At 31.4% G+C, this 26,247-nt stretch overlaps 1 protein-coding gene and 1 long non-coding RNA gene across 3 annotated transcripts; both read right to left on the reverse strand.

The window, feature by feature from the left end:
- Positions 1–1,881: 1,881 nt before the first annotated feature.
- Positions 1,882–5,647, reverse strand: LOC103492025 (uncharacterized). Its single transcript, XM_008452191.3, has 4 exons — positions 4,983–5,647; positions 4,081–4,452; positions 2,958–3,497; positions 1,882–2,232 (listed from the first exon to the last, which is right to left on the reverse strand). The coding sequence occupies exons 1-4, from the start codon at positions 5,454–5,456 to the stop codon at positions 2,137–2,139; spliced, it is 1,482 nt and encodes a 493-aa protein (XP_008450413.1). The 5' UTR covers positions 5,457–5,647; the 3' UTR covers positions 1,882–2,136.
- A 4,741-nt stretch (positions 5,648–10,388) lies between these two features.
- LOC103492024 (uncharacterized) lies at positions 10,389–16,131 on the reverse strand. 2 transcript variants are annotated; one of them, XR_538212.3, is made up of 3 exons: positions 12,275–16,070; positions 12,076–12,190; positions 10,389–10,938 (listed from the first exon to the last, which is right to left on the reverse strand). It is a non-coding gene; the product is annotated as an uncharacterized LOC103492024 (long non-coding RNA). The 2 variants fall into 2 exon arrangements; XR_538210.3 differs by lacking the exon at positions 10,389–10,938 and having other exon boundaries at positions 11,973–12,190; positions 12,275–16,131.
- Between the last annotated feature and the right edge of the window lie 10,116 nt (positions 16,132–26,247).

Below are 26,247 nucleotides of genomic sequence, written 5' to 3' on the forward strand. Positions count from 1 at the left end.
ATAATGGTTTGTTGCAATTAATAGAAAATTATCCAAAATTAAACTAAGCAAACAATCAATATGAGAATACATAGTTTTGGTTGTTAGGGTAAGTTTTCCTTATTCATAATATTTGTTCATCAAATTCTCATCACCAACTTAATGCATGCTTTCATCTAACCCATCTAATCATAGAAGCTAATTAGATTGTCCGAAATAACAAAATAGTTTAACATAAGAAGATGAAAAACATGCTTAGTCGAGTTATCTTAGTTGCGTTAAGATCTAGAGCATGGTAGGTGGAACCATTAACTTTCAAGCATTTAGCTAGCTAATGGTTCGATTGATTCAATCTTAAATTTATTAAATCAATGCAGTTTTAATTTAATTAGCAAGTCAACCTAAGTTATTGCTTCTTAGAATAAACGTACAATCAAGTGTCACAAATTGCATATTAAGTCAAAGCGACAACCATACATCCATAAAGCATAAAAATATGACTTATCTTATTGAATTAACACTACAATGTAAAATTTGGTTCAAAAACTCACAAATAGATAGAGTAGGGAAAGAATCCTAAGAAACCCAAGCTAGAGATGATTACCTTTAGCACAAAATTGAAATATCCGACATCATTTCTTTGATTGACTACAAAAGAACAATAGGTAAAGAGAGGATGCAAAATAAAGAAAATGAGTGGTCACATGCTTAAATGATCATTTGGATCAAAAAATATGACCAAAACACCAGTTACAATTTTATAATAGTGCATAGTGTCACGGTACTGTCAAAAAACATCATTTCTATATTTAGCACCGAAGACAGCGTTGAACAACGTTGTGGGATCCCTCTTCACTGGCAGTTTTGTAACTTTTTACTCTTTTTGTCTAATTGCTTTGTTACATCTCCAAATTGGTTTGTTTTAGCTCCATTTTTTTACATAATGTTCAATCGATTCTACCTCTTTGACACTCAAAATTTATAAAATAATCAAATCGAAACGTAAAATCATAGAATGATCACGTATTAAGCAAGGTTAAATAACACATTTTCTTTGCTATCACAAAGAGATAGTATATATTACGTGGTTCGATTGTATAGAATACTCTCATTCGTATGTTCTACATGAACAATTTGGATCAAATCATTTGTAACGATTAACAAAGAGGGTCACATAATATGATTAGATGAGGCACCCAACCTTATATATATATATACTATAGATCTTTTAGGATATCACTCAAATATGATCCATTTGTATATCAACCAAGTACTGTTCAAGCAACCATTTTTTATCTTAATTTATTGAATTTCACTAATGCAATTCTAAATGTGTCAAAATAAATAACACTTTATTATTAAATAAATAATTTGTTTACACTAATTATGGCGAGCTGAGGGCATAAACCCCAACAAATTTATTATATTTAAGAGATATCGTTATTAAGAGGTGAGAAATATACCACAATTAATTAATTTGCCAAAAGTCCATTTTGGGATAAGAAAATTCAAAATGAAAAGGTAATATTGTTGGAAATGAATAGTAAAATGTTGAAAAGATACGTCATAAAATTTAAAAAAGGTTCTTTTTTCTTATTTCATCTTGATCAAAAAACTATTTTTTATATTTATTTTAGATTTGAAAACATTTTAAACTTCAGATCTATTTGAAAATGTGTTTTTTTCTTTATTTAATTTAGATGTTAAAAATGTGTATTCTTTTAGATTTTTTACAAAATGGTTATTGAGTTCTTTTGAAGTATGAGGCTCTGATCTGAGAAGATTAAAGTTCTCATTTAATTTCAATTCTATTTTTTCCATGAGTGCACGTTTGAGAAGGACGTTGTATTAGTTAACCTTGGAGGGGCTGTTTCGTATTTGATTCCAAGGTAGTCGCCATTCTATCGCATATAAATCCATTTGTTCAACATTCAGTTTAACACGTGTTTGCCATATCACATAGATAAAGATGGACAAACACATGTATTAACATATAATATACACATACATCAATTGACTAAAAAAATTGACTATATCAAAACAGTTTGATAAAATAATACTCAGTTTTTGCCATCTAAATTTAAAACAATATCTTTGCTAAAGTTAAACTCTGATAGCCAACAAAAGAAAGAGAGGCCATATATATATGTAAGGGATTTAAGCCATGACTTCCCCACTATAACAAGGTCTATAATTCACTTCAGTAACATTCACGTCCAACATTCTTACATCACAACATTCTGCTCCACCTGCCTGCAAATAATTAAGCAACGACTAGAGTAAGACTAACATTCCTAACCATGTGCTTGTTAAACTAAATTATTAGTTATTAAAGTTAAAAGACTAAGTTGTTACTTCAACAACGTCCACACAGTTGATGTCTTTAAAATTTTTGGTTTTGCGTAGATTATCTTTATAACTTTATATTACCCCTGAAACAATCGTCCATTGAGTATTTGGTTGGATTCCCTTTGAAGCTTTAGGGTTGTTGCTTATTGAACGATTGTTTTCGCGTGGGTTTTTGGTGAGTGTTTGTGTAAGTGATGTGTATATATTTCACTATATGTGATCGTGCTTTGATTGTTCACTTTTCTTTATTTTAGTTTACATGAGTCTCATGAGAGGCTTGTTTATCTATTAATAGACAAAAGGTGTTCTCTACATATATCATCTTGATATAAAGCAGACTTTCAGTAGGTAGGGTTCTCTACATATGTCTCTTTATTATTGTCTCTACTATTTGTTCACATTGTTATTGATCTTGTTAATTACAACATTGTTTGACCTATTAATAATGTTTGATAGATTAACCTTCTTCCACAAACAGTTTAAACGGTTAAAGACATTTTTTTTATAATGGCCTTTAGCCTCTCTAATGTCATCTCGAAGCAACTCTAGATGATCAAGCAATCCAAAAGTTTAAAGTTGCTTTTAACCATGGATAGAAATAGAAGAAAATGAGAAAGTGAAAGGCAAACCTCTAAAGGGAGCTTGGCAGAAGAAAAAACCCTAATCTTGGAAATGGATTCAGCAGAGTGGTTGCCATAAAAAGCACAAGGAGGGAGATTACGAGCCCATTTCCTCAAATAAGTAGTAACAATCCTATCTTCTCCATCTCTTTCAATGGACTCAAAATACAACACATGAGGAGCTTCACATGGGTTATCAAGAACTCCCCACCTTGTGTTGAACATGAAAACGGGAGCATGAGTTCTTTCAAATGGTGCAAATGTCTCCAATGGTCTCTTCAAATAATTTCTAGCCATTATGGCCTCATAAATGTGGGCTGAGTAACCCCATGACATTGAGAATGTCCAATTTAAGGGACGGTGGTAGCATATCGTTTGTTGAAGTAGTCGGGACTGGTCGACCGCTCCCGCTTTCATCAAATGTCTGATCGCCGCGGGACGGTCCATGTTTGGATAGATGGGATTGATTAGGTCTATGTGATGGAGGGAGAGGAGGGGGGTTTGTGGATGGTATGATAGATAACCTGATGCATCACCTCGTAGATCAATCTGTCAAAATCATGCACACAAAGAATTATATGTTTAAACTTTCAACTTTAAGGAAGTTAAGATATCAAGCAAGGTGTGCTCTAATATACGAGATGGAGATGATTATGCAAAATAATGAAAATCTTTAATGAACAGTATCCCTAAATTAGTTTCGTGCTGATAACAAACATTTTGTTTTATAGTACACATTCATAATGGTAAGTTGGAATATATTAAATACACAAATATATATATATATATGTGTGTGTGTGCGGAAACCAAAAAAGATAGTGTAAACCAATTTTTAGTTTTAAAGTAGAAAAGCAGTTGAAAAATATATTTTGTATTCTCGTAAATATCAAGCTATAGTTTCCCATTTCTTGAAGAAATTGAACATGCATTAATTTTGTTCTAAAAACAATAACGACTACCTTTTTAAAAGCAGTTTTTTTTTTTTTTTTTTTTAACATTCAACTTGATTTCTGAAAACATTAATAGAAAGCAAATAACAAAACAGAAAAATTTATAGTAGAAATAGCACTATCATGATTTAATTTTCATAATAACTAGGAATTATTAGAGGCAATAATATAATATGATTTACCTGATGAAACCCCATTTCGTGAGTAATAGTGAAACCCAAATCAGACAAACAGAAGAACAACATTTGATCACTAACCCTTAAATAGGGATATCTCTCAATGCAACCATCCAACCTTTTTGCTACCAAAGCAGCAAGTGGGTAACTCAAAGCATAACCAGCTCCTCCAAAAGCCATATCAAAGGAGAAATCAAAGTTTGACTTCACACACTCTGAGTTCATCCCAATGTACCAATGTTTATTGTGATCATACTTTCGCAATGTCTTCACTAAATTATCTACAAATATTATCGTATCATCGTCTGTCATTACAAACCACCTCGTGTCTTTGTTACCTTCTCTAAACGACTCCATTACCGTTCGAAAAATCCTCACCTGCAAGAAGTATATGAATAAAAGCAATGCAAATTATCAACTTATGATATGTTAAATAAAAACATAGAAAGCTCAATTTAGAAGTTATAACTTTTAGATGTTTATATATATTTAGTCTCTCACAACTTTGAAGGTATGACCGATTTTATCTCTTTACTTTTAAAATAATAATAGATTATTGAACTTTGGATGTTCCTATCTATTATGTTACTTGACATTGAGTTGACACGAGTTGTGCTTGGTTCATGCAATAGACTAATTTCAAGCAATATCTTTAAATAACATAGTGGTCTATCTACAAGCTGTAGTGACCATGTACTAACAAAGTTAACAAGTAAAAATATTTAAATCATTTTAAATATAGGATCTGAATGGAAATACAATTATAAATGTGTTAGAAAATTAAAGAGCTAATTAGAACTTCTAAAAACTTATAACTAAATAGTCAATTAAATTCCTAATTTACTCGATATTATTATGTTATATTATGAGTAGGCATAAGCTTTTCAGTATATGATAGCTTAACCTACCTGATCTGGCCATTTGATTCTAGGGTACACTGCAAAACCTGTAATATCTTCGTTGACTCGAAATGGAGCAGAGGAATCCGACCATGGAAGGAACTCGGCAGAAGGTGGTCGTTCGAAGAAGACATGGCCACGAGTTACATTGGGTCGCCACCATGACTCGCTATAATATCTCTTGTACTTCCATGTGTTCATTGACCCAACGATGCTGAACATAATGTGGGAGGCATTAGTCGGAGGATCGGTGAGCGATGGAGATGTCGACGATGGAGAAGTGTTGATTATTGGAAAGTTTTGTTTGAGGGTTGTAAGAAGATCAGATGGTTGGTAGTTTGGAGGTGAAAAGATGAAAACATAGATAATAAACAAGGCTAGCCCTAAGAATGCCAAAACTTTGCAAACATCTCCTTGAGATATTGAAGAAAGTTTGGTTCGAAACTTTGCTATGGTGGAGTTCATTGGTAGTGGAGAAGACATTGTTGAAGAGAACAAGAAGAAAGGAGTTTGAAGAAAAGGGTATGAATTTACATAAGCAATATGGAATGAAGATTAATGAGATTTACAAAAGGCCATTATAGACGAAAGCTTAATCCTAAATTAAAGGGTATGTTTTTATTAAAGAAAGACTTTTTGGAAAGGAATAATTTGAGGTAGAAACCATGTTTCATGTTTAAGTTTGCAAATAAATGTGAAGCTATTTGCCTACAAAACTATGAAGAAGAGAAGGAATTCTAATGTTATTGATTGTCATTTAAGCATCCTAAAGTCAATTGTGTAGGGGAAAAGGGAGTTATTATTGCCAACTTCCATGCTTCCAATTTGTAATATATATAGTTTAGTTCTCTTCTTCAACGGCTAATTAGCCTAGCCCACAATTTTCTCTTTCTCCCCTTTTGAACAGTTAATTACATCTTGTACTCTACTTGATTTGTTACGTTCTTTGATCCAGTATAATGTATTCATCTATTATTGTTCTCAGTGGCTTAGAATTTTTCATTAAGGGAATTCATGTTAGTTCTTCCATTTCGAATCGATTTTATTGAGATATGTTTTTAGTGGATTCAATATGTTCTTCTCCTCCAGAATTTGCATCTTTTGGAGTGTTTAATTTTTAGGGTCTTCTGGACAAGTTTGTTTCTTTACTGTCTTGTATCCTAACTCTTGTCGTATATTATTTGTGTTTTAGTTGTCAGGTCTCCTCCTCTTTCTTACTTTCAATAACCTTACATAATAATATATAATCACATCAAATAATAAATTATACTCATATGTCTTATCACTTTTTATTCTCTCTTAAATTCTTGTGCATTAGTAATTTTTTTCCTTATGGAAGATGATTAGAATTGTTAGCATTCCAATCAAAATGTAATCCATCAATTAGTATTTAATTTTGTTTGGCAGAGCAAATAATTACTTTGACTGATTTTCAATTATCCTTGTTAATAATGTTAATCAATAAATAAAGTTTGAATCTTCAAAATAAATAAAGTTTGAATCTTGAAAGTATAATTCAATTAACATAAAATATGTATCCATAATCAAAAGTTATACTTTAGGTTAGAACTAAAAAAGATTACAAACTTTGAGTAACAATTGAATTTCTCTTTGACCTTAATTAGAGGGAAAACCAAACAAAAACACACATTATAAAGAAAAGTCAAACTTTACGTTTAGAAATAAAACTTTGCTCTCCAAACTTTAATTCTAATTTTTCTTGTTTCTATATAAATTAAAATTGATAGATATAAAACGATGATTTGAAGACCCAATCCCATCACCACTCTCTAGAGTGTCAAAATACATTACCAAATTGTTAAATTTTATTTTATCAATTTTGTCTTCAATTGAACGTTACATACAAAGTTGGGGATAAATATATAATTTTAATTTTCTCTCTTGTTCTCTTTAAAATTTCATTTACATTCTTTTATATGTTCAATTTTTATTTCGACTTTATGTACATTTAGTTAAATGGTCAAATGTTGGGATTATAATATTGCAATTCTCAAAGTACGAGCTTATTGAACTTTTAAGAATATGTTAAATACATCTTTCTAGACGTTATTTAAACCGACTTTTAAAAGGGTTAATTTCAAATATAGAAAAATAAATGAAAGTATAGTAAAATTTCAGATTCTATTAAGAATGAATATTAATCGACAAGTGTCTATCAATCATCCATAATTTATCGGTATCTATCATTGATATATTCTAAAATTTTGCTATATTTCTAGATATTTCTTCAATTTTGTCATTTATAGTTAAGTAATGAATCTATTAAAAATAATTGAAGCTCTTGTCTAATATGATCCTCAACTTCTAATCTGATATCCAATAGATCGATGAATTTTTAAATATGTTGAATATATCTAAAAACACTCTAAGTGCATCTATTAAACACCCGTTTCTAAGACCTAAGAGACAAAATTGAAACGTTAAACAATCTTCTAGATACAAACGTCAATCTAAGCATTATATAACTTAGTGGAATAAAATAACAATTATTGTATCAATCTTAGGTCGATGGTTTGATCTCCACCGCTGTAGTTTTTTTACTAAAATTATTTACTAAAAAAAAAAGTATAAGATAGAGCGATATGAAAAGTCAAAGAGATTAAATTTGTAGCTTTTAACCTAAAATTTATTTCATTAAATCAATCATAACCCATAATTTAATGCAATGATCAAGTTGGACATGTATTCATCTCCCACAATCAAAAACCTACTCACTCCTCATTATCCTCTGCCTATTAACTTAACCTCAAAATTTGATTCATAAATTATGTTAACTAATTAGTACCACACACACATATATATGCATACATTAGGGAGTAAATTATATAAATTTCTCAATACCCAAAAGCAAGACAAGTTTGCTTAAGAATTGAAAGAGATGTTTGTTATATAATTTAGGATATTATACCAATTAAATATATATTGTATATGGTATTTGACCCTTCCATATTACGTTAACAATTTCTTATACGTTAATATATTATAAAGTGAAGCTGTAGATCTCAAGAAATGGGTTGTATGGCATGGGGCAGCTTCTTTGTGGTGCATGAAAAAATGTGTTGTTTATGATTATTTTTTTCATCACTTATTTGACCAATCAAAGGCCAAAATAAATACTTTTTTTTTCTGTTCTTGAGTTTATGTTTGTTTAGATGCGATTTAAATGTTTGAATTTTATTAGAATATTTGTATTTCGTAAAAATAAATGGAGTACGGTAGAGATACAAATCCTGATAACGTTTAATAACAAATAGATGAACAAAGCAAAATAACGAATCTTGAAGTGAAAATTTGAGCACCAAAAGTTGAAGGAGTCGAATAACTAAAGCAAATTAGATTGTGCAAGAAATTCAAATTCTTGACCATATCAGTTGTGTAGGTTTTGAAAATTTAGTGTTGCTCGAAATTTAGAGTTGTGTAGGTTTTGTTCGATATTTTGCGAGAGTTATTTGAAATTGACTTGTAGTTTTATGTATGTGCATTTTGCATACTTTGTCGATTGTGTGTCTATGTATAAAGTACAAAATCGGTATCTGAGATATTTCTCTATATAGATATAAATTTTAGGTTAAAAGCTTGTTTAGAGTTGATTACATCTTGGATATACATGGAAGGGTTATAATGATCCATATTTTATTTATTGTTTTACAACTGATATAGTTGACGGATAAAAAAACATCAACAAAATAGTTTAGCTGACAGTCAAAAACCGTCAATACAAAAGATAATAGTTCATAGGCAACACATGTCAACAAAAAGGGATTTCTTGATGTTTTTAAAGAATAGTTGATGGATGAAAAACGTCATTATTACCTTATGTTGATGTGCAACACATATCAATAAAAAGTTGTTTCTTGATGAACATTTCATATACTTGATGGAAAAAATTAAAGACGTCAAAATCTCATTTCTTGATGGCTAAAAACATCAAGAAAAGATTTTTAATGACATGTTTTGGCCACCAAGAAAACTTATTTTCTTGATGGACAATATTTCTTGATATCTGCCTACTTGATGAGCTTTGGCCATGAAGGTAGACATTTTTTATGTGTTTTGCACATCAAAAAATGTCAAAATTGTAGTAATGCTAGGCGATCTCGAACTATGTAAGAAGCCCCATCCTCATCTGTGTTAGAGCATAACTCTTTAACGATGGGAATAATGGCACCCTTCGGCTGCTACACGAAGAACTGCACCCACATTGTTGTCTATCAGTGGTGATGTGAGGGTAGAAATCCACATCTAGACTCGAACCCCGCTCAGGCATAATCGCCTGATCAGAGAAAGTGATAAAGTTGAAAATATGTTATCTTATTCTTCTTAAATCAAGGTTGTTCTGATATCCTAAGTTTCTATTCCGTGGATTTTTAGATATAAGCTTAATTCAGGTCATTCTTGGCTTTAATGTTCATTTCAGAACTAATCAAACTTAATTGAAGGTTTAGAGCATCAACAGAGCAAGAAAACAGAGCTCGATAGATTGATGCTCAACCTTGGATTCTGTCTCCAAATCGTATCGAGTACTAGGCCTAGAAATCTTCAATGCTTCTCCATGCCAAATGCATTATCATTGTCATTAAAATCTTCATTTGATGACTCTATATGTACCCTGATAACCAATTCATCTGTATTATCTCCTAGCTCTAAAGAACACACGTTTGTAGTCAACAGACTCCAATCTCGAACCTCATTCACGACACCATTGTACTTAGGGATTAACTGAAGACTGGGGTCAAGTGACAATAAATTAATGTTTTTTTTAGGCCAATTGAATAGTAAATGATGTTAAGTACTCTTAGATTGACGGGTTGGTATTGATACCTTAGAAACCATAACCACACCTTTAAAATGTCTCATCACTGATAAGAAAAAATTGAAGAACTTGATTACTAACAACAAAAGCAGATATAAAAGGCTTCACATTATACAAACATCTTAAAAGCTAAATCATATTCGACTGAATTTATCCAACTAATTTTGTAAATTTCACCTAAAACTTCCTCAAATTTTATACTAACATCGACATTCAACCCCTTTCATTTGACCTCCAAAATATTCTTTCTCATCTTCCTTTCATTCACCACCAAAACCAATAAGACATCTAAAAAATACGTATAGAAAATTAATAAAACCAAAATTTAGGGGTCAAATCATTTCATACTCACCCAAGATTTGAAAACCTACACTAATCTCGAGGTATATAAACAAACTCAACCGAGATGTTTAATTTAGCATCAAGATTACACAAGAAAAGACTTAAACAAAATTTGTTGTCCGCATTGGTATGCAAATCTTAAGTAAATTAAAAAGAAAATTCTAAACAAAAGTAAGCTATATTCAATTTATCTTCCTTGATTATTTGTGAAAATATGAAATGTGAGTGCGGATGAGAAAAGAAAGGAAAGAACCAAATACTTGAAAAAATGTTATTGGGAGTTGTAAAACTTTTCAGCAAGTCATTACTTTTTCCTATTTCATAACAATGTACATATAATTAATATTTATATTACGAAATCAATTACAACTGAAATAATTTCGAAATAGACTTCACTATATTCACCTACTAAACGAGGGACGAATTTTGGACACACAAATTTCCCAATAATTCTCTTACTTAAACTTGACTGAATGGCTCGAGAAAAACACTATGACGATTTTTTAAAAAGTATGCTACTTTTAAAATGAAAAGTCCAAAACGCACCCTTCTGGACAATAGATTGTACCAACAATATCTTATAATGTCCACTCTCCCCCTCTCTTCTTCTCCAACTTCTTCCTAGTTTTCTTCTTTGGTAACAGGTTTTTTTTTTTTTTCATTTTTTTTCTCTTCCCATTTCTTTCTCTCTGTTTTTCCTCTCTTTTTATTCTTCTTCTTTCTCCGGTATGCCTTACTTTTGTGTCCTCACAACTTTTGATGTGCGCCACCCTCCCTTTAAAAATATAACTAAAAAAGAAAAACAGACATCCATCAAATTCACATATACACAAACTCTTCTATTTTTCGGTTCACATTTCAACAATAATGCCCCAAAGCCTCTGATTTAGAAACAAAATTAAATTCCCATTACACAAAATGAAAAACTTTTTAACTAGTGCCCAATGGCAACCATCCATTACAGTCGAGAAACAACCAATTAAATCGGAGAAGATAAAGAATGAGGAGGCTGGAGAGGAAGAATGGAAAGTACGAGAGAGAGGGATTTTACAGGAAGAAAAATAAACACCCAAGTGTCTTATATGATATTGGGCATATTTTATTACTTTTATTTGCCAACTTATACATTATTTAGTCATTGAGACCATGTTTAAAGTAGGGAAATTTAAATTAAACATTTATCAAAGTACAAGAATTTAAATTGAACGATCATCAAAGTACATAAACAAAAATAAAAACGTATCCAAGTCGAAATGTTGATTGCTTGTACTTCATTTACATTCCAACTCTTAAAAGAGTGCAAATATATATATATATATATATATATATATATATATATATATATATATATATATATATATATATATATATATATATATATATATATATATAAGTGGTAATTACAATTACATCCTTCGGAAATTTTGATTTCTTAAACAAGTGCTAGAATGTACAAATTGGACCACCAAACATTTAATAATAAAAGTTGAATCTTAATTGAATAAAAATGTCTGTTAAAAAATGCCCCATGACAGTATATATCCCTTGCTAAGGACCAGATATATTTCTTGAAGCCAGATTTGGTAGTTATGTTGTAAGGTCAAAAGTGTAACTACAAAATTTGGTCTAAAATAACTCGAATTTACCCTACTTAAATACTTGTTTGTCAACAATTGTAAATCCTTCACAAAATCTTGTAAAAGTTTTAGCACTTGACATCCAATAGCATAAAACTAAAACTAAACCAATTTTTAGCTTATTATGGCCTATCTTGAAAGGTTCTCTACTAATGAAACAAATTCAATAGTTAAAGTAAAAAAAAATGGAACAAAAAGAATAAGCAAGTGTATAGGTTACATAAACTCAGATGTTCTAAAATAATTGATGATTACATGACCTCACAAATTGATTTGTAACGATAAATACCTGGTAATAATTTGTTTACGCACTTCTGACTTCACTGTTTGAATTCTATCCTCAAAACAATTTTCCTATTTCAACAATTTGATGTATAAGTGCTTGTACCTCAACTTTTCTTTCACTGTGGGGATGTTCAATTCACAAGAAACCACTTAAAATGGCATACATTAAAAGATGATCCAAACATAGAATGAGTAACACCTACCTCATAGCCAGAACACGGTTGTGTTTCAGTAGTCCAAATCTCGAACAAAAGTCTTGTCCACATCCATGTTAACTGTACTATCCATCACTTAAAATGTGTATGGTTTAAGTTGCGACTACAAATTCAAATTTTAGAATTAACACAGTTGCACATTGAGAAAACATGCAACAAACTTTGTTAACCACCCCACCATCCAGAAACTTTGAAAATTATTCTAATTCATCCAAACCATGTCAATCAAAATGAAGTATGAAGATAGATTTGGAAGTCCTAAGAGAACGAATACTTCTAAAATCAAAACTAAAATTTCATAGAGGAATGATGAACTAAGGAACCATCAGAATTACCAATTTTGGCCAAGTCAAGTAGGTGTATCTATTGAGAAGGACGAGAGTTCAAAACCCACAAAAATAATAATAATAATAATAAAAGAAAGAAAGAAAGAACCATCCTCGACCAAAATTAATCCCCAATAGCTAAAAGCTGTTCGGTTCACATCATGGTTGCGTCTTCTTTGGAAAACACTCATCATTTGGTTCCTTAATTTCATCTCCATCAGTTTCAAAACCAAAATCGCATTCCCCAAATATTTGAAACAACAAACAAAAAACTAAAGATGAAGACAAGATTTGAGCATAAACATAGAAAAGAAGGGAAGTTTAAAGCAATGCATACTTATCATTTTCTCTTGTATAGTTTATATATTCAAAGTCGTTCTATTGTTGCTCACATGAGCTAGCTCTTAAATTCAAATTCAACTAGGCTCTTTATCAGTGGTTGAGAGAGGGGTAGGAGAAGAATCTTTTACCTTTCAGTTTGTCTTAACCTTCACATAAATCCTTTTTTTTAACAAGGTTGAAAATTGTTGGTCCACTTCACCATGTATATTGTATACATTGGAATAAATTGTACACAACTATACGTATAAGGTTGTATCCTTTTAACTCCATGAGTAGCACGTTCCTTTATGAATAGACACCATTTCAAATTTTAACCAACTTGAGGAATAGACTATCCAAATGTCATGAATCTATAAATATGTTTTTTCTTCGAATTGGTTTTTAACCTTTCTCATAAACATTTTTCTTCCATAAAACTTTCTTCCCATTATAAATTTGTCGAAGTTTTCTTTGTTCCACAAACTTGGGTTCGTTAGATTTTGTGAACACTGTACAAGGTGTTCCTCTCACAAGAAAGATAACTTGTTCTATTATGAGATAAAATTACTCTCAAAACTCAAATACTCTCTAGAGGATTTGTTTTAAGAAGACAAAAGAAATTCATTGGGCACAAATTCTCTCCTAGATATAGGGTTTTGTATTTTCTAATATTATGTGATATTATTTTTCAAACAGTATACTTTTAGCAGTTGAGCATAAAAACATTCAAGAAGCATGTAGCCAGTGGCCCAAAAGCCTACTTACTCACAATCACAATAGTCGTCAGTCATCACTTGACAGGAGCTGACACAAACATATGCTTCAATGTCAAAATCCTTAATAAAAATAAGTCTTCCAAGAGAATTCTGTAGTTGAACATGAGAGACATCAGATCAGATGACAATGGAAGATATCAAGAAATGATTTTGGAAAGGGGCATGGAAAAAAGTAGTCGCTATTCCATAAAAAAAAGGAAGTAGTCGCATTTTGAAAGTGGTCTGGTCATCAAATGTGGACATAGGTTCATTCAACTAAACGAAAGAGTTGGAAGGCTACTATCCCTCAATTATAATCCCCATTAGAAAAGGATTCTGTGCCAGTATTTGAATATTTAACTTTCCTTGCTTCCGATTCTGCCATTGCAAATGGCTTTCTTGTTCTTGCTAACCATCATAAACATAAAAAGTTCAACAAACAATGAAGACCACTATTATTTCTCCATTAACTGGCAATCCAATGAGGAAAAGGAGAAGGCATATAACAAATAATTCAACACCTTTCATATAGTGACATGCTGGAATATTTATTTACATAGACAAAAAAAAGTGATGCAAGCCATAAAGAGAGAAATAAGACATCATTATATGATATGCTAACAACCATGTAGAAACCATTGAGAAGTATTTTAACAATGACTTAGACAACAAAGTCTTTTTATATAAGAAAAGGATTACAAACTTTGCTAACAACGATCCACGTCCAGAAACCATTGAAAATTATTTTTATTTCATATTTCATTCAAAAAACATCAATCAAGGTCAAACAAGAAGAAAGCATGAAGAAAGTCCTAAAAGAACAAATACTTTTAACAGCAAAATCAATACTAAAATTTGATAGAGGAATGATGAGCTAAGGAACCATCAGAATCACCAATTTATGCTGAGTCAAGTGTATCTACCTATTCAAAAGGTCGAGAGTTCAAAACCCACAACAATAATAATAACAACAACAACAACAATAGTAACAACAACAACAACAACAATAATAGAACCATTGGCGACCAAAATTAATCCACAGTTGCTAAAAGCTATTAGGTCTGCATCATGGTTACGTCTTCTTTGGAAGACGCTCATCATTTGGTTCCTTAACTTCATTTCCATCACTTTCAAAATCAAAATCACGCTCCTCAAATTTTTGAATCAACAGAAAACTAAAGAAGATGAAGGCCAAATTTCAACATAAAACAGACAAAAGATGGTAAGAATTGTGTACTTGCCCTTTTCTTTTGTGTAGTTTCAATCAGCAACGTGAGCTACCTCCCAAATTCAAATTCAACTGAGTTCTTTATTGGTGCTATTTAGTTTGGGAGAAAGTAGGAGAACGAAATTTGTACCTTTCGGTTTGTCTTAACCTTCACCTAAGTCCCCATTTTTTTCTGAATACGTTCAAATCCACATAATTGTAACTATTCGACCACAGTCCTTAAAAGTAATTCAAACAGGCCATAGTTTTTTTTTTTCATACAGACGAGATTTCATTGCACTGATGTCCAATGACCCATTTTCTAAAAACAACAAAACTAACGTTTTTCCTCACATCACAAAACACCAACCAACAATAAGATCTCCCTAAAGTCCATTCGCAAATCAATGAGACCCGGAACACAATTCAAGGTCTATTGCAACTTTTATAAAAATAAAAGTTCTTGGCCATTGCTAAAATTGTGGGCTCAACTTCTCTTGAAAGTGAAATCGCACTAGGGGTTTCATCAATTAGCTATGGTTGAGACCTGCAGTCTCAAATGACAATTTAACGTTGGTTATTGCTTTATGATGCAAGCATAACGTTAGTTTTCATTATGTATAGAATTCAAGCAATTTCACATTCGCGAAATCAAATTTGGGTCACACATGCAAAACTCTCCACTCATTGATAGGGACTAAAGTTACAATTCTTAACCTAAATAATCATCACCCCTCATTAAATTTCAAAACGATTAGTAAAATGAGAAACTAACATCCACATTATGAAGGAAGCAACAAGAAATCCAATTAACACCACTGAAAATCAACCTATGCAGCAGAAAGACGATAATCGAATGAGAGGAAATTTGTAGGTAAACTTATTTCGGGAGTTTCTTAGGGGAAACGCTCTGGGGTTTCCTGCAAAATTAGACAAAGTTTAGCCACAAGGATTGGTGAACCTGAAGGGAGAACATTACTGTGAACGCTGGTGAACAGACGAAGGGTCAGGGATGCGGGTGTTGGACCGACGGCTGAATGGACACTGAGCGGAAAAGGCGAACGCCGGAAACCTGCTATGATTTGGTAAAAGGTGAACGAATGAGAGGGGTAAAGGAAATCGTTAAGTGAAGACATGAACGAGTGAGAGATAAAAAGGAAAAATTTTCAAAATGACCTAAAAATTTCAAAAGCTTTTATATTTTCCATCCTTTTTTCTTTAATGTGAAATACTACTTTGCCCTTCTACTCCTTTCTCTTCGGTGTCTCATCTTCTGCACTTCTCTTGAGACGACCCAAGGAATTAAAATTGAATGCAAGTCAAAGAAAACATTTGGTTTTTAGGGCATTTTCGGCAATTTCAACAAAATAACATATATTTTTAGAATTGATATATGTGGATCTATTAGCCCTCCAAGTGGATCATTTAAGTATTTCGTAGTAATCATGGACGCATTCAACAAATATTCATATGTGTGGTTATTATCAAGTTGAAATCTTCTATTTGCAAAATTACTTGCTAAATAATTTTCTGATTACTTGTTCAAAAAGTTAAAAGAATAGTTTTCTGATTATACAATTAAGAACATTTGACTTAATAATGTTAGTAAATTTACATCTCAGACTTTTGATAATTATTGTATGTCAATTGGGATAAGTGTTGAGCAATATATAGTCCATGTTCACCCACAAACAAAATGTGGTTTAGTATAGTTCATTGTAAAATGTTTCCAATTAATTGCTAGATCATTGCTTATAAAAGCTAAACTTCCTACATCTGCATAGAGACATGTTCTTTTGCATGTTGCATTACTTGTGCGTGTTAGGCCAGAAACTTATCACAAGTATTCGTCATTGCAATTAGTATATGGTCATAAGTCAAATATTTCTCATCTAAGAATTTTTGGATATGTAGTATATGTTCCAATTACTCCACCACAACGTACTAAGATAGGTCCTCAAAGGAGACTAGGAATATATGTTGGATTTGATTCTCTATCAATAGTTAACTATCTTAAACTTCTGACGAGAGATTTATTTACTGCATGATTTGTATATTGTTATTTTAATCAAACAAATTTTCCAATATTAGGGGGAGAAATTCAGAAGTTGGAAAAAGAAATTACATGGAATGTATCATTATTATCTCATTTAGATCCTCATATAGATCAATGTGAACTTGAAGTTAAAAAATAATTCATTTGCAAAATATAACAAATTAGTAAAGTAACTAAGTCACATTATATAGCAGTTGTAAATATTTTGTCATGTCCCACCCCAAAAGTCACTCCATGTTGACGACCAAGTGGAGACGTGACTGCCTAGACATCCTACGTGAATCTTCCTACGAGATAGCATGCAAAATGCTTTGTAAGTAGAATAAACACAACCAACAAACTGAATGCAAAATGAGAACTTAATTGAGAAAACACAATTACTTCATCGATAATGGATAAAGAAGTACATATAATCGCTAGTACAAAGTTCCTTCAACTGAAAAGGTATACAATCTCAAAACACACTAGTTTAACTCTCCTTGCCTAGCTTGTACATGTTATGCGAGCTGACAGTGGCCACTACCAAGATGATGCGATTTGAATATGACATGACAGACGATCAAGACGCAAGTCAAACGTTGGTTGTCCTTCATTACCTGGAGGAGGGAGAAATAAATGAAAGTATTTGAAAGGTTAAACAAAATGTCTAGTGAGTGTGATCGTCTTTTACCAACATATTTAATAAGTCCAATTCTGCCATAAAATATTGTAACTCGTTTCGCCAAATCATGTAATGTAAAGATTATGTCTTTCGATAGTAAAACATTAAGTCTACATCAAATCATCTTAACACATTAGGCGTTCAACACAATTCAAATCTCATCAACAAATATTATCAATCGCATGGAAAACGTTTCCTTTCAATTTATGCTTAAAAGCTCATATCGCATAGAAACACATTCTTCATAACTCATCATCTATTCATAACGCAAAATCATTTTGTACATTTTATTGCATCTTTGTACCATTCTTCAACTCAAGCATTTACCACACTCTTTTGTTAGGTTGTAGCAGCGTGGAGTAGTTTCAACCTGATCAGCAAGGTTCCATCAATTCCATTACATATAATGCGTCTTCCAATGTCTGATCACACAGCATGCAAAAGGTATCTCATACTAGAACACATAGCAAGAATAGGGCATCTTATCCTAGATCACACAACAAGGTAAGACATTCTACACCAGAACACATATCAAGTGTGAAGAATCTCACTGCGTAGGGTATAAAAGATCATCTCACTTCATCATTTTAGTTCATTTTCAAATCCAAATTATTTATAAATTATGTTTATATTAAGGGTTTAAGAACATAAGAGGAAACATATAACTCAAGAATTCAAGAATCAATAGAAATATATTTAAGGGTTCAATGGCATTAGAAATCATTTTGGTTCGAAAACATTTTAAGAAGAACCACTCACAATCAATTACCTTCTTCGCCTAATTCCTTAGCCAAAAACTTCCTTGCATTTCCTTACGATTCCTTATCGGATTCGAGCTCGTGATAAATCTATGAAAATCTTAAAATTTCCTCAATTTTATTAAGTGAACACAAGGTAAAAGTAGCTTAAAAAAGAACCGGACTTTACCTAGGTGAGACTTCCCATGTCAGAATGATTATGCTACTCGATGGTGAGATTCAACCAATGCCAAAACACCACGTGTCACTGTCATTTCTTTATCCTGATTTCAATTGGATGGCAATGTCAAATCAATCACAAGCTTTCTTACACAAGAATGACATCATTACTTTTGGGTGAAGAAAGCTCACCTCACCTTCTAGTCCATTGTGTAGTTCCTTCTCATCGCGTAGCTAAAACGCAAAACACAAGTTGCATATTTTCCAATCACCATCTTTTATCACGCAACTAGTTTCGTCGCATAACATATGTAATGCCCTAAAATAAGGTAATTTTTAATTTTAATTATCTTAAGTTTAATTTTAACCATGTTGAAATTATTTTGGGTGTTATTTGAGTTAATTGTTGAAATTGTTTGATTTTGTGAGATGTAAGATTAATTAAATATTTTGGGAAAATATTTAGTTAGTTTAGAGATTTGGAATTTTGGTGTTATGAAAATTTGATTTAAGTGGAATGTGTTTGGTTGATTTATATTTGGTGAAGTTGAGGGAATTATGATTAATTATATATATATATATATAGGAGAGAGGATATTTGAGTTTTAAAAAGGAGATTTTAATTGTTTTAAATGAAGAGAGAGAATGTATGGGTTTTGTTTTGGAAAAAGAATAAGGAAAAAGAAAATTATATTATTATTATTATTCCTTAAATAGACCTCAAGGAGCGTGCCTAATACTATTCATCTTCTTCTTCCTCAAGAAAACTTTAAATTACCTTCACAAAATCCTAACCTCTCAAGATCCGCCGTCATCTTCCTCCGACCACCGTTGCACACCAACCATCTGCCTTCCTTTCTCCGTCGTTTCGTCATCAAGCGCCACCTTGATATGTTTATTTTCCATTGTGTCAACAAGCACGTTCAGTCGTCAGAGCTCGTCCGTGTTTCCCTTCACGTAGATCAGCCACCTTATCATTGAACGTCAGTCGTAGCTCCATCATTTTTCTGTTCGCGAACTACCTTCCACCATTTCGTGCGCCACATTTCGTATCAAGCCAAACGAAGTCGCGCAACCCAAGCCACTTCTTCTTCGAAGCTAACGTCAAGTCGAGTCTCTCCTTCCAAGCCACAAGCATGCGCCAGTTAATCCTAGTTGCGTCAGTCATCTGACCCATATGCATCAGTAAGTCGCGTCCTTGCAGCTAGTCCCCATGAGCCGCCAAGCCCTTTTCAAGCCACCAAGCTTATTTTTGGTAAGTTTTGGTGAGTTTAATGGGTTTTGATTAATATCCATGAGATATTAATTTTTGGACCCTAAATAATTTAATTTTGGATTTTAAGATGAAATCTCATTTAAGTTGGATTATATTTTTTTGTGAAGACTTGGTTAGAGTTTACTAGAGGAACTGAGAGCTTGATTTCTTCCAATTAAGGTTAAATTGGAAATTCAACCTCAACTTTAGGTAAGTTGAATTAAGTCAATTTCTTGATCTTTAAACAACTGTTAAGTTATTGAACTTAGTTAGTCTTCCCCTTATTGTGTAGGATTTATTCTTGGAAAGCTTGATTGTTGTTGTTAGGAATATTTTGGTTAACCTAATCCCTAGATAAGAGATTCTCCTACTAGACCCTCGTAATGAATTTAAGAGTTTGCATGTGATTTTCCTATTATGCATTGATGTAGCTAAAATGCATAATGTATTGATGATGTATGTTGATGACTGATAGTTATGACTGATTATGTTAATGTTGATGCATGAAATATCAATCTCATGATCAAGAACATTATGATTAATTTTCATGTCATTTTTATGATGTTATGATGTGCTACATGCTATAGATAGGGTGTTTTCTTAACTTTATCTATTAAAGTCATATCTACATGGGTGTCCTTAAGGATCACCACCTTTTTATGAATGTGTGGTCCGACGAGATTACTAGTCTCATGAGATGTCTTAAGTGTTCCTTCGGGTTCGCTGAAAACCAGTTTGTTCTAGGTGTTCTTTCGAGTTTACCAAATATCAGTTTTGTCCTAGGTGTTCCTTTGGGTTCACCGAAGACCAGAGATGTTCATACTGGATCATTAGATTGCGTGTGTTCGGGAATGCACCAGTTTATGGATACTTCTTTACAGGACTCTAATGGGAAGTTAACAGGCACCTAGCGGGACTAGTAGTAGGTCTCTTACTGAGTATATGTTTATATCCACTCTTTCTATACTTATCTTTCAAGTAGAGGTAGAGGTAAGGGTAGAGGAAAGCTGGCAAATGACAAGAAGTGACCGTGATGTACCATAGGGAAACTTTTTGCTTCTGCTTTTATCTTGCAGTTATGATTTCATCATTTTTTATTTTGTATCCTTTGACTATTTTTATTTAAAAGAAGATATGGTCCGAATTAGGAGTTTATTTCATATTTAATTATGATTTTAGTGAGTATTTGAGGTTTTCATTAAAATTAGTATTGTTTTTCTCGTTTTGTTAAGGAGACTTTTATTTTATTTCAATAGTTATAATGACCTCAGCTTAGTATAAAGAGTTGGGTCGTCACAACCTACTTTTGCCGCATGCAATCTTATTGCATAGTTTAAGACGCAATCAAGGTCTCACATGACCCATAAAAATTTTATATCCCAACACAACAATTTGTCATTAATAAATATGGACACACCAAAAGCGTAGTAGACCAGTGGGTTCCAAAGATAAACAACCTCGAAAAAAAAAAAGTCAATAACTCGATTAAGGGTATGGATGTTCCAAAAGAAATCTAAATTAAAATTTCACTTCTGACAAAAACATCAAAGAAGATAAAACAACTAAGGATAATAATGAGAGCTCAATAATAAATTATGTCATGATAAGAAAATGATGGAACCGAACCAATGTGTTATTGACAACATTTTTGTTGGTTTTTATTGTGCTCTATAATAATTTTATGGATATTTTTTTATTGTTTAATAATTTAATAAAAGTTATTATTCTCATTATTATTCAATTACATGTTATTGTATACTAATATCCATGAATATTTTTTTATATTCTAAATGTCTCTAATCAATTATTATTGTGGAACAATAATAAAGTAAGATTAATATGAGTTATAATTAAGATTAATATGAGTTATAATTGATAATCATGGGATGATTATTTATGTAGAGATATAAATTATAATCATATTTTTTTATTAGAGAATAAGAATTGGACTAGCTATTTTTTTTAGATTATTACATGGATATGTATCATAAATAATCTCAAATAATTGATTGTTTTATTCTTAGACTTGAGATTATCATAACATCAAACATAAGAATTAATCTATTATGATGCAATCAAACGTTATCTTTAACTGGATAATTATAAAGGTTGTACTTGAATACGTTATAAATTATATAGTAAACAATGATTAATCACGATGGAATTTATCCCTCTTGATATGGAGAGATATATCTTTGGGCCCCTCGATTAAGCATGATTGTGGAAATGCATGGTCGTGCTATAAATGACATTAATACCCTTATAAATGACTATGGAAATGCATGGTCGTGCTATAAATGAATTGATAATGGTATTAATGTCATGTCATTTATTATTTCAGTATGCTTATTGATCGAGAAAGCAATTTAATTAGATAAGGTGACTTTGCCCATGTCTTATATTTAATTATAGATATCACATAATAAAAGGATTAATCAATAACTATATTAAGTTATATTGGATCACCGACTTAATTTAATATGGGGTAGCCATAATGTCTCACTAGAGACCAATTATGAGTTATGAGCCACAAAATGAGTTATGGGCTCTTTGTCATATTAAATTAACCTTAAGGGTCGCACATGAAAGAACTGGGTCGAATTTGTCTTTGGGTTGGGTACTTAATAAGCCTAATTGAAGAATTGGAAGCTTATTAGGAAACCTAAACTTATTAAAAAAAACCCTAGGAAACGTATAAATAATACCTTAGGCATTTTATTTGATAAACGCAGAAAAAGGCATAAATTCGTTCTTCATAAAGAGAGAATTTGGAGAGTCAAAATTCTCACTTTGTGATGTTCTAACAGACCCGAGTTCAAAGAGTTGAATTCCCAGTTCATGTATGCGTGATATGTTTACGTTTTAAGGTTAGAATTTTTTTTTATATTATTTTTGCTGTGTCTAGCCTTAGTTCGTTTTCCAATAATTTTGATATTATATCTGAAAATATATTAAAGAATGTAAATAGACAAAATATTGGTCTTTTTGGACATAAGCAATTGAGAATTACACTGACTTTCAAAACGTCAAGTTTTTGGACCAGTAGTTTAAACACTAGAAGGTATTAGACTTATGGGATATAAATGAGTATTTGTGCAAAAAAAAAAAAAAAAGAAATGTAAATATAAATGAGATCAAAAGATATAAAGTAAGACTAGTTGCAGAAGGTTTTTCATAAAGACCTAGTATTGATTATGAGAAGACATATTATCTGGTGGTGGATGCAATCACATTAAAAATTTTAATTGGCCTGGTTATATATGAAAATTTGGACATGCATCTTATGGATGTAGTCACGACATATTTATATGGAACTCTTGATAATGATATTTATATGAAAGTCCCAAAAGGATTTAAGATACCTAAAATATATAAATCAAATTCCCAGAAACTATATTCAATAAAGTTATAACGATCATTATATGGATAGAAACAATTAGGGCGAATGTGGTACAATCACCTGAGTGAATATTTGTTAAAAGAAGGATGTCAAAATAATCGAATATATCCTTATGTTTTTATAAAATTTTGTCTTGGCTTGCAAATTGAGCATTTAGCAAATGAGATATTTGTTCATCGGTCAACCTATACAAGAAATTTTTTAGAAGGTTTTATGTGGATAAAGCATATCTACTAAACATTCTAATGCAAATTCGTTCACTAGATGTGAAGAAAGATATATTTCAACCTCAAGATGTTAATGAAGAACTTCTTGGTCCAAAAGTACCATATGTTAGTGCAGTATGTGCACTTATGTATCTTGCTAAATAAAACAAGATCCGATATTACATTTTTAGTAAATTTAATTAGTTAGATATAGTTCTTCTCCAACAAAAACCATTGAAATGAAATTAAACATATACTTCATTATCTTTGACGAACAATTGATATAAGTTTGTTTTGACTTAATTAGTTTTGTAGATTTTGTATATTTATCTAATCCACACAAAACTAGATCTCAAACAGGTTATCTATTCACATATGGAGGAACTGTTATATCATGGCGATTAGTGAAACAACCACCTCCTCAAATCATGCTGAAATTCTTGCAATGCACGTGACAAGTCGAAAATGTGTGTGGCTAAGATCAACAGTTCAGCCCATTCGTGGAACATGTGGTATGTCTTCTAAAAATCTTCCAACGATATTATACGATGAGACATTTAATATAACATCTTTTAAATATTTGAGCAAAATAGATGATCTTGAAAATCCTATTTTCTTTTTTTCTTTGAAAAGGTGCTCAAATTGAAGGAGGTTGTATTAAATGTGAAAGAACAAAGCATATTTCATCGAAGCTTTTCTACACTAATGATCTTGAAGAAAATTGTGACATCACAGTACAACAAATTTGTTGAAATAATAACCTAACAAACTTATTTACAAAATCATTACCTACCGTAACTCTTGAAAAATTAGTGCACAACGTTGAAATGCAGCGACTCAAAGATCTCAAGTGATGTTTCCATAAGGTGGAGTAAATTGTATTTTTGTAAGTGTATAAATTCTATAAAATATGTACTTTTTTTTCTTCAACAGGATTTTTTTTCTAGTAAGGTTTTAAGGCATACTTCATTTATATAATGGACATCTAAGGAGGAGTATTATAAATATTAGTAAAATAAATGCTCATTATCCATTATGCATAGTGTCATTGCATGTTGTCGTTACCCTCTATATCCAACAACTTTATCATGTATCTTGAAGATACTAACTCTTGCCATGTAATCTATCTCATGTTTGCCAAATTATCTATAAATAATTAAATTTGGTAGATTTTGTAAGTCACACATATGGGTGAAATATCCAAAGAAATGAGAGAAAGTAGATTTTGTTGATAATTTTCTAAATTATTATTTATTTTATTTGATTTATATATAGTATTTTATTTATATTAATATTATATTTTCTCGATTTTTGTACTCTAATTGTGCCTCATTTTTAGAGGAACTAGTCATTTTTAAAAATATCTATTTTGATAATTTTTTGAAAAATATCTAAATCTTTAAAATTGTTATAAAATAAAGAACAATATGAACAATGAAGCCAAACAAGAGAATGAAGTAAAAGAGAGAAAGGAAAGAATAACAATTGAACTCAATTGTGGTGTATTTTTCAATGATCTTTACAACCTTTATTGATAGGGCTGTGAGGATAATGGTTAGAAGATTGATGGGGAGATTAATGGATGAATTTGTAACCTAAGGAGGTATGGACATCTAATAATATTCAGCTTTAATTTAGAATATTAATAACATAAATATGAGTAATTTACATAAATGTAACAAAAACCCAAAATATTTACGGTCTGTGTAATAAAATAAGAAAAGCCCATGACACATGACCATTTTCTCATAAATTCAATATATGCCTTTGCGATTTATTAATCCCAGACCATCTCGGTGCAATTAAGGCTCGAGATCGAATAACTAAAGGTAGAACTCTTTCGTCCCGAAGCATCTTGGAGCAATGTATGTTCGAGATCAAATAAAATAAAGGTAAAATTCTTTCATCTTAGGTCATCTTGATGCAATTAAGGCTTGAGATTAAATAACTAAAGGCAAAAATCTTTCATCCTATGACATCTCAGGAGAATGTATGCTCGAGATCGAATAAATAGGTAGAATTCTTTTACCTCTGACCATCTCAGTGCAATTAAGACCCAAGATCAAATAACTAAAGGTAGAACTCTTTCATTCTAGGAAATCTTGGGGTAATGCATGTCCGAGATTGAATAAAAATAAAGGCATAAATCTTTCATCTCAAGCCATCTCGGTGCAATTAAGGTTTGAGATCGAATAAAGTAAAGGCAGAATTCTTTCATCTCGTGCCATCTTGGTGCCACTAAGTCCCGATATACAATAACTAATTAAAGGAAGAATTCTTTCATCCTAGGACATCTCAGAACATGGTATGCTCGAGATCTTGTATCAAAATCTACCCGATAACGATCATGTATCGCGTGCATGTGGCATCAATTTATCGTGTGTTGACTAGGGTAATTTTGGTATTTTACATGGTGGACCTGTAAGCATTTTTCATTTTCAAAATTGTTCTATACAATCTAAATATTTTACCAGTTTTTTATATTTTTAAAAAACCCATCAATCTATACGTAGCCATTTGCTTTTTTTTCTTTCAACAATTATCATCTAATATTTTTATTATACGCTAGTTTTGTTTCATTTTTTCTTTTTAAATTAAAAATCCTATTTTCATGTTTTGTTTTGGATTTAGATGATCTTTTAAGATTTTCTCATCTTTAAGATTTAATATTACTTTGAAAATATTTTTTAAACTTTATACATTTAATTATTTAAGCATATTTGAACTTAGAGCATACGTCCATGCACTTTCATGAGAGTATTGTTTCCATCCACGGTTTTGATTAAGCTTGTCATCCATTCCAGAACCCCACATGCCCGCTAATCTTTACTCTCTCGCCCATCCGTCATGTTGATTC

Source organism: Cucumis melo, chromosome 2, assembly GCF_025177605.1.
Source record: "Cucumis melo cultivar AY chromosome 2, USDA_Cmelo_AY_1.0, whole genome shotgun sequence".
Lineage (NCBI taxonomy): Eukaryota > Viridiplantae > Streptophyta > Magnoliopsida > Cucurbitales > Cucurbitaceae > Cucumis > Cucumis melo.

Coding starts and splice junctions, on each gene's coding strand:
- LOC103492025 (XM_008452191.3), bottom strand. CDS start 5,456: ATGTCTTCTCCACTACCAATGAACTCCACCATAGCAAAGTTTCGAACC. Junction 4,453..4,982: donor GAATCAAATGGCCAGATCAG/GTAGGTTAAGCT, acceptor TACTTCTTGCAG/GTGAGGATTTTTCGAACGGT. Junction 2,233..2,957: donor CTGCCAAGCTCCCTTTAGAG/GTTTGCCTTTCA, acceptor AATTATTTGCAG/GCAGGTGGAGCAGAATGTTG.